At 59.9% G+C, this 9,543-nt stretch overlaps 1 protein-coding gene across 1 annotated transcript in view; it reads right to left on the bottom strand.

Moving 5' to 3' along the window:
• ATP8B3 (ATPase, aminophospholipid transporter, class I, type 8B, member 3) overlaps positions 1-9,338 on the bottom strand; it is a 28,726-nt gene extending 19,388 nt beyond the window's left edge. The window contains 12 exon segments of the mRNA XM_011964037.1: positions 29-144; positions 278-436; positions 2,276-2,358; positions 2,800-2,870; positions 3,007-3,079; positions 3,543-3,604; positions 4,093-4,191; positions 5,138-5,251; positions 6,825-6,916; positions 7,822-7,886; positions 8,674-8,854; positions 9,256-9,338. Of these exon segments, the coding sequence (XP_011819427.1) occupies positions 29-144; positions 278-436; positions 2,276-2,358; positions 2,800-2,870; positions 3,007-3,079; positions 3,543-3,604; positions 4,093-4,191; positions 5,138-5,251; positions 6,825-6,916; positions 7,822-7,886; positions 8,674-8,762 (1,023 nt within the window). The 5' untranslated portion in view covers positions 8,763-8,854; positions 9,256-9,338.
• Between the last annotated feature and the right edge of the window lie 205 nt (positions 9,339-9,543).

A 9,543-nucleotide genomic window follows, 5' to 3' on the forward strand; every position in this document is an offset into this window, starting at 1 on the left:
GGGGCAGGGGCACTTGTTGACAGCTCACCACAACCACCAGCTTGTTCATCAGGAGGTCTAGCTTGGTTCTCTTCAAATGGATCTTGCCACAGTTCTTCATAATTTTTGTGTCAAAACCTGCAGGGTTTGCAAACATGTATCCATCTATCCATCCATCCACCCACCCACCCACTCGTCCACCCACCCATCCACCCACCCATCACTCACCCATCCCCACATCCATCCACCACGTCCCCATCAGGACAGCTCCCACTCCAGGACCCTGCAGCGGCCGTACCAGCGTAAATGACCATTCCATAGCAGGTGTCTGTGTTGCGAATCCTGCAGCCTCGGAGGAGGAGGTTGCCAATGTCCAGGGAGTATTTCTTGTTGTTCCATTCCAGGCACCCCACGAAGTGGTGCATCCGGCTGTTGGGCGCCTCACACGTCACCGTGCCTGTGGGCAGCCAGGTGGTCAGTGGTCAGCGGACTCAGGCCCTCCTCCCCAGGTGCCCTGCGCCGGGTGCAGGTGAGAACATTCTGGCCACCCTCACAAGCCCCTCAGTGCCCCAAACTTGCCCTCTGGCACCCCAGCACAGGGCTGCCTCAGGAAGACTCCAAAGCCTTCCTGTCCCCGCCTGGCCTCAGGGACTTTGGGCAGGTTGTTCTTTCCACGGGGACTCACACTTCTCTGATCCTCCCGCCAGATCAGCCCCTCCTAGCTCCTAGCTCCCTCCCTAGAGGTTCTGATCCCAGCACGTGACACGTCGTTTATTCGTGCAAAGCCATTGTTACTGTCTGTGAGCTCCCTGAGATCGGGCACCAGCCTCGCCTCAGCCACACTCTGACCCCAGGGCAGGGCCCAGCACCTGCACACTGTAGGTGCTCAATAAATGTGTCAAGAGGGAAGAGGAGAAGGGACACCTGATCTGATGAGCCTCCTCCTGGCTGCTGGAGCCCGTCCACCACCACCACCCCCCATTCCCCGACACCCTGCAATGTCCTCACTGCCGCTGGAGGAAACAGGTTCGGACCACACGGACTGGCCCGGGCAGCATTCGGTGAGGGTTAAAACGACAAGGGGGCATGGGTTGGGACCCCAGAAGGGAGAGGGGCCACAGGGTTCCTGAAGAGTCCTCATCTGCCTCCCCATCACGTCTTAGGGATGGGGAGCCTGACTCCATCCTGAATGTAGGAACTGGAGACATCCATGGTGGGATGGCCAGAGGGCAGAGGAACTACAGGGCAAGCCCACACCTCAGGCCACCTCTCTGAACCTCAGTCTCTTCCTCTGAAAAATGGGTCCATGCCCGGTGAGAATGCTGGGGCAGAGGGAGGAGGCCAGGGCCTCTGGCTCACCCCGGGAGGAGTGCCAGAGGAAGAGTCACTGCCCGTCTATGATTCTGTGCCCTGATGGTGTTAAATAAGGGAGCTGGCTGGGCGCGGTGGCTCACACCTATAATCCCAGCACTTTCAGAGGCCAAGACAGGTGGATCACCTGAGGTCAGGAGTTCGAGACCAGCCTGACCAATATGATAAAACCCCACCTGTACTAAAAATACAAAAATTAGCCAGGCGTGGTGGCAGGTGCTTGTAATCCCAGCTACTCGGGAGGCTGAGGCAAGAGAAACGCTTGAACCCAGGAGGCGGAGGTTGCTGTGAGCCAAAATTATGCCACTGCACTCCAGCCTGGGCAACAGGAGCAAAACTCCATCTCAAAAAGAAAAGAAAAGAAAAGAAAAACAAACAGCCAAGCAGTGGGGTGGGGTCAGCACTCCGTTCTTAGAGGCCTTTCCCGCCACAGGAATCGCCAGCCCACGCACGCAGGTGCCTTTTCAATGAAACAACCAAACGTGACTGCGTTGTGGTTAAATTTTACACTTAACAGAATGCAGCATTTTATTTGTGGTTTTGACACAGGGGCCTCACTCTGTTGCCCAGGCTGAGTGCAGTGATGTGATCACAGTTCACTGCAGCCTCAGTCTCCCTGGGCTCAAGCGAGCCTCCCACCTCAGCCTCCCAAGGAGCTGGGACCACCATCACATCTCACCACGCCCAGCTAATCGTTTTATTTTTTGTGGAGATGGGGTCTTGCGATGTTGCCCAGGCTGATCTTGAATTCCTGGGCTCAAGTGATTCTCCTGCCTCAGCCTCCCAAAGTGCTGGGATTCCAGGCGTGAGCCACTGGGCCTGGCCAGCACATTTTTTTGTAAAACAGTAATAACAACAACAAAATACCCTAACGTTTAACTTTTACAGATTTGGGGGATGTGACTCCCTGCTCAATGCCGCTCACCTTGAAAGGACGCCATCTTCTTTACAGAGGTCAGTTCTTTGTGGGTGACCATCAGGGCCTGTCTGAACTTCAAGTTGGTCTCCCTGGTGACGAGGAGAGGAGGGAGGTGAAAAGAGAGGTGAAAATGGAGGTGACGGTTGCTTCAAGGAGCCCCCGGACCCCTTCTGGAGTCACTCAGACATTTTCACTGAGCACCTACTAGTTTGCCAGCTGCCAGTCAGATGGCTGAGGTCCAGAGAGGGAGAAGGCCTTGCCCAAGGCCACACAGCACGTTTGCCAAAGTGCTGAGGCCAGGGTCTAGGGCTGCACACAATGGGGCCTCCAGCAATGAAACAATGGGAAGAGTGGGCGTCTTCCTCCCCTCAGTGCCTGGCAGCACCCACCCCGCCCCGACACTCATGGGGTGAGTGACCAGAGTCTCTGGGTGACCTTGGCTAGCTGCCTCCTTGGTGATCGGGGAAGGAGGCTCCTTGGGGCCATGTGCCCCACCCCCCAGGGTCCCCAGTGATGCCACAGCTCCTCACCCGTCAATGTCCACCGTCTCCACGTAGCACAGGCTGCTGGGCTCGGTGCTGGCCAGCAAGAGCATGTCAGCCTGGGAAGGAGTGGGGAGCAGCGTTGCAAGATGGGATGCAAGACAAGCTGGGGGTGTGGCAGCCCTCCCCACCCTGGGAGGGGCGCTCCCGCCGCGGGGGCGTGGTTCTGGAACCTCAGGGTCAACTCCAGCTCACCGGGACGATGTTGTCCTTGTGGAGACAGACCACATCCCCCACGCACAGATTCTGCCATTTCTTCTGCTTGAAGCTGCAGGGAGGGGGGTTGTGAAGGAGGCCCCTCCCTCTGCCGACGCTCCCCACACGGGGAGAGGATGTCGTGGGGCCTGCGGCCGCAGTCCCCACCTCCAGGCCTCTGCTCCCTCCGAAGCCTTCCCCAGCCTCCCACCCGACTCCCGGCGGGTCCACGCTCCCACCCAGTGACCTCCAGGGTCCTGCACCCACGTCCTCTTCAGACTTTCCTTGTCCTCCCCATCGCCCCAGCCCTAAGCTCTGCAAGGGTTCACCTTCAGGGCCTTGGCCTCTGTCCTCACCCCAGCCAAACGCCTAATGAATGCAGGCCCAGTTCCGGTCAGACTCAACCAGCCCGGAGACCGGGGAGCATGGAAGGTGACGGACACTTGGCCAGGCACCCTGCCCTGCCGAGGCCGATGACCCTGCTGGGCTGGAGCCCCTGTGTCCCCGTGGATCCCCAGCTGCAGCCCCAGCCTCACCTCTTCCCCATTAGAATTTGGCAGGGTCTGTTGTTGATGGCTCTGTCACTCTTGTGTCTCCCCTGGCCCAGGAGGGAAAGGATCAGAAAGACCGTCCAGCCTCTCCTGCCCCTGCCCAGGCCACTGCCGCGCCGCAGCCCAGCAGTGCCCGCCCGCAACACAAGGTCCCTGTCCGCTGGCCCCATGCCACATTGTGTCTGCCCAGGGATCCCGGGCATGGGGGGCCACTGGACCCACTGCTGTTGGCGGGGAGAAGACAGGTGTGCTGGCCACCACCTGGTGCCTGCCAGACCACCACCCCACCAAAGCTCAGCGGCCCCAAAACCACGCAGCCGATGGAGCCAGTGCCACCAGCGGCACCTCCCCAGTGTGGGTGCTAGGGGATAAGGACAATGTAGCCCCAACAGCTGAGGCTCCCAGGCCCATGTTCCCCTAATGCCCCAGGAAGCCCAGCCCTCTCCCATTCTCGCTCTGGCTCTCGCCCAGGGCTCAAGAGACCCCACCCCGTCCCCGCCCCCTCCCCCAGGCAGCTGCGTCCAACAGCACTCACGATGTCCTCCACCAGGTCCCGGGTGGCACGGATGAAGAGGAGGCAGACCATGGGGGCGCCGAGCGAGAACCAGGGCAGCGTGGAGATGTTGGGAATGCTCTGACATGGAGGGGCCACAGGAAGGGTCACACCAGCCCCCTCCCCCGTCCCCTGCCCTCCCACCAAGCCAACCCAGCCCCGCACCATGTGACACCATCTGCTGGCCGCCTTGGCCGGGCTCCAGCCATCACTGGCACCCCCCAGCCCTTGGGACAAACCCCTGGCATCGCTCCACCTGCCTGGAACTTCTCCCACACGCCTCGTCTCCCCAGCAAACTCCTCTTCTCCTGTCCAAGCCCAGCTCCCACGTTGCCTCCTCCAGGGAGCCTTCCCCAGCCCCAAGCTTGGCCCACACTGCTCCCCCTCCCTCCCGTGTTCCTGCTTCCCCAGGTCACCCTGCAGGTGTGAGCTCCACCATTCCCCACCCCGGTGCCGGCCAGTGGCCTGCACACAGTAGGTACTCCATTAATGCTGAATGACTCGATGGATAAAAGGAGAACCTCTCTATCCAGAACAGAAATGAGATGTTGGGTGAGGGTGAGTGCTCGGAAAACAGCGCCCCTGGCCGGATGCCGGCCCCACGCTGGCCTGGACCACCCAGGTACCAGGATGTGGCTCTGCAGGTCTTGAGAACATGCTCTGGGCTCCTCCTTCCCCCCACCTCTGAGGTCAGCTAGGAGGGCGGGGGCTAGGGGAGCTGCGTGGCCGAGGCTGTCTAGGCTGGGGAACCGCTATGCCCCCCGACACCCAGCCCTGCCCAGCAGGAACCAGTGGGGCATGGAGAGGGTGCCGTCATCAGACCTGGAGGGTCCGTCCATCCACCTTCGTCATTCAACGTGTATTGAGCACCTCTTGTGTGCCAGGCCCTGGGCAGGGTAGTAGGGACTCAGCGATGCGGGTCCCAGTCTGTGGGGAGCGGGACATGAACCCACCCAGCATATAGACAAATACATCGATGCTGCCAGGTGGCTGGGGGGGACCTCCTGCAGGAGGCGACGTGCCTCACCTGCAGGATGATGATGAGGAGGAAGTACAGGCTGGACACCCGGTGGAGCTGCTCGTACAGGTTCAGCGGCAGGAACGAGAAGAAGTTGTACTTGGCCGTGCGGATGACGTTGGTCTGGAACGAGAGCCGCAGGCCACGTGGCAGGGGGGTGCCTTCCAGGCCAGGGGATGGGGGTGCCCAAGGCCAGAGCTGCCCCACTTGGCCTCGCCCAGAATCCTCTGGGCTATGGGACACCATTCATTAAGCACCTACTGAGCACCTCCTGAATGCAAGGCCCCAGGCATTTGCTGAGCACCTGCTGAATACAAGACCCCAGGCAACATTTACTGAGCACCTGCTGAATACAAGGCCCCAGGCAGCATTTACTGAACACCTCCTGAATGCAAGGCCCCGGGCGGCATTTACTGAGCACCTCCTGAATGCAAGGCCCCAGGCGGCATTTACTGAGTACCTCCTGAATGCAAGGCCCCGGGTGGCATTTACTGAGTACCTCCTGAATGCAAGGCCCCAGGTGGCATTTACTGAGCACCTCCTGAATGCAAGGCCCCGGGCAGCATTTACTGAGCACCTTCTGAATGCAAGGCCCCGGGCAGCATTTACTGAGCACCTGCTGAAGACAAGGCCTCGGGCAGCATTTACTGAGCACCTGCTGAAGACAAGGCCCCGGGCAGCATTTACTGAGCACCTGCTCAGTAATGCAAAAGCCTGGAGCCAGCATTAATTGAGCTTCTACTGAGTGCAAAGACTCACTGAGCTGTGACCAGCATTTCCCAAAGCAAGACACCCAGGAGGGTTTCAGGGCCCGATGGACACATTGTACTTTCAGATTGGGTATTAACTTACTGTCACGTGCACTGGGACAGGGCAAATGAGATACCCAGAACTCTTGCACCAAACCAGTGATTTGGTTAGGACGGGTGCTTTGGTCCTCGAGATGAAAATAAAAATAACGGCCGGATGTGGTGGCTCACCCCTGTAATCCCAGCATGTTGGGAGGTCAAGGCAGGTGGATCACTTGAGGTCAGGAGTTCCAGACAGCCTGACCAACATGATGAAACCCCATCTCTACTAAAGATGCAAAAAATTAGAGGGACATGGTGGTGGGTGCCTGTAATCCCAGCTACTCAGGAGTCTCAGGCAGGAGAATTGCTTGAACCTGGGAGGCGGAGGTTGCAGTGAGCCGAGATCTCACCACTGCACTCCAGCCTGGGCAACAGAGCGAGACTCTGTCTCAAAACAAAACAGAAAAAAAAAAGAGGCTGGGTGTGGTGGCTCACACCTGTAATCCCAGCACTTTGGGAGGCCGAGGCAGGTAGATCACCTGAGGTCAGGAGTTTGAGACCAGCCTGGCCAATATGGTGAAACCCCGTCTCTACTAAAAACACAAAAATTAGCCGGGTGTGATGGCGGCGCCTGTAATTCCAGCTACTCGGGAGGCGGAGCAGGAGAATTGCTTGAGTCCTGGAGGTGGAGGTTGCAGTGAGCCGAGATCGTGCCACTGCACTCCAGCCTGGTCGACAGAGCGAGACTCCGTCTCAAAACAAAACAGAAAAAAAAAAGAAAGAAAAAGAAAAATATCAAGCAAATACAAGCGGAGGCAGGACTCAAGATGTGCAAAAAAGAGATCCCCCAGGGGTGCCACGGCAGCTCCTCTGGGGGCCGGGGAGGCACGGGAGGGGCTGCCCACCTTGTATTTCTTCCTCCGCCAGCACAGGAACACCTTCTCCTTGAACTGCGCGTTGTAGGCGCGGTTGTTGGCCTGGACCTCCCAGGTGAATGCTGTAACGAGGGCAGAGCCGGGCGTCGCTGGAGCTCAAGGGCCAGGAAAACACCCCGAACCACCGCCCAGAGGAGGGCTAATGGGGCCCGAGGGACCCAGGTGCCGGGGAGGCCCGAGATGTCAGAGCCCGTAAAGACAGTCGGGCAGCGGGCACCACCTAGGGACCTACCAGACCCTTGCCCATAGTTGGCACGGGCACAAGTGGATTGTGAGAGTGGTCACCATCCCCCTACCCCCGGCCACGGGCCAGTCCCGAGACGCAGAGAACAGGCCCTGGGAGACCCGGTCAGGCCTACACATTTTGCAGAGGGAGGCAAACTGAGGCTCGGTGATGGGCTCTCCGGTCTCCAAGGCCATACATCCAGCCGGCAGCCCAGATCTTTCTGGGCATGCAGCCCCCAAATCCTGAGTCAAATACTAGGGTTGGGGACTACTAGAAACCAAATGAGAATCCTAGGCAAGGCCTGACGTGCAGGTTTGGGCCCCAGCCCATCTCAGCCTCAGCCCTGCACTTTTTTTTTTTTTTTTTGAGATGGAGTCTTGCTCTGTGACCCAGGCTGGAGTGCAGTGGAGTCTCGCTCTGTCACCCAGGCTGGAGTGCAGTAGCACAATCTCGGCTCACTGCAATCTCCACCTCCTGGGTTCAAGTGATTCTCCTGTCTCAGCCTCCCGAGTAGCTGGAATTACAGGCATACGCCATCACGCCCAGCTAATTTTCGTACTTTTAGTAGAAACAGGGTTTCTCCATGTTGCCCAGGCTGGTCTCCAACCCCTGACCTCAAGTGATCCACCCACCTCGACCTCCCAAAGTGCTGGGATTACAGGTGAGAGCCGCTGCGCCTTGACAGCCCTGAGCTTCGTAATCCCTTCCACCTGCACCACCCCCTCCGCCCAGGATTAGCACCTGAGTTCTTGTCCTCATCATCTTGGAGATCTTCTCTCTGGGCGAGGCTGCCCATGCTGGTGGGGCTGTGGGAGAGAGGGGCCCTGGGTCACAGCAGCGGCCCCAGCTCTTGCTGGGCACCGCTCGTGTTCAAGGAGCTCATGGCCTAGGGGTCGACCCTTCCAAATGCTACCTCCCACAGTCATCTGCAGCCTCCCCCCAGGCTCTGAACGTCCAGCCATTGGCTGTGTGTCTTGCCTTGGACACCCTGAGACCCAGGGGACCCCAAGATGATCCCCAAACCTGCAACAACCCATCTGCCAGTGTCCCCTGGCAGCCACCCCTGTTGCCTCCCGCCAGTTCAGCCTAGAAGGACTCTACCGCCGGCCATGCCAGACTCCGGCCACTGCTCCCCACACCTCGCCTTTCCTGGAAGGACCACTCTCACCTCCTCCTGGTTTCGCTGACGGCCTCCTGCCCCTCTCCCCACGCGGCACCAGCTTAGAGGCTCAGCCGTCTGTTGACTGACTGGATGGGACCCCGGGCTGTATGTTATATCTCAAAACACAGCATGAGGGTCGGGCATGGCCATCCCCCCTCCTCACCCCCCGGCTGGGCAGCATAACTCTGATGGGGGTGATGGAGGCAGACAGCACATCGTGGGAAGATCCTGGAATCTTCTGCACTAGCAGGTTTAGGAATGTGGGTCTGGCTCTAGCTCTGCACTGGGGGCCCTGGTTTGGCCCCCTATGAGGAATGGGCAAACCAGCCCTAGACGCTAGCAACTGGCCCCCACCTGCCAACTCTCTAGCAGTGCCCTCCTCACCAAGCCTCTGCTCCTGGGTTCCGGCCGCCCGGTGCACCCACCCTCACCCTTCTGGTCTCTGTTCATACTTCCCAGCCCGACCAGGCTGGGCCCTGTGCCTCCTCTGGGGTGCCCCTCTGCCTGGGGAGTCCCCCATCCCAGCTCTGATCACCACCTCACCACCTCCGCCGATGCCAGCAGGACCTGAGCCTTCCTGAGTCAGGTCTGAGTCACCTGTGTCCCCAGGTCCTGGTGGGGCAGGACTTGGCTCAGGGCCAACTCTGGTGCTCCTGGGAGTCTGAGTGGGGCCAGTGCCCATTCACCATATGAGGAAAAGCGAGGTTCAGGGCGAAGAGGGGTTTAGGCTGTGGGACGGGGGAGTGGTGGGGGAGACCCCTGTGGGGGCAGACTGGGGGTCGGAGAGTTGGAGAGAATGCTCAAATGGCCACAATCCACTCAAAGTGTATCTGGGGGCAGAAACAGACACGGACACAGCGCTGGCTTCCTGCCCCCTCACTAACCGGGACGCCCCATTACTCGGAAGCCCCCCACCCCGTCTTCCCGCAGCCACAGAGGCACAGGACCGCCCTGGACAGGGCTCCAGAGTCCAGGGCTGCCCGCACCCGCCCCCGAGCCCCGACTGCGCTAACCTCTAGGGGCGACCTCTCTACCCTCGCTGCCACGACCCCAGCTCTCAGCCCGGGTGGAGCCCAGAGAGTTCCCGGGAACGCACAGCAGTGGGAGCACCCGCTGCTCACCGGCGCAGGACAGGCAGGGAGGGGCCAGGCTGCCTGGGGCAGGCCGCGGGCATCCAGGGCGGCTGACGTGGTGGAACCGTTAGCCCGGTGCCAACGGTCCTGAAGAGGGGGGCGGGGTCTCGGGGCCCGGCCAAGGCGAAGGTGAGGCCGAGGCCGGTTCGGAGCCCGGAAGGGGGCCGA

The sequence above is a fragment of the Colobus angolensis genome, unplaced genomic scaffold, assembly GCF_000951035.1.
Source record: "Colobus angolensis palliatus isolate OR3802 unplaced genomic scaffold, Cang.pa_1.0 Scaffold64, whole genome shotgun sequence".
NCBI classification, from domain to species: domain Eukaryota; kingdom Metazoa; phylum Chordata; class Mammalia; order Primates; family Cercopithecidae; genus Colobus; species Colobus angolensis.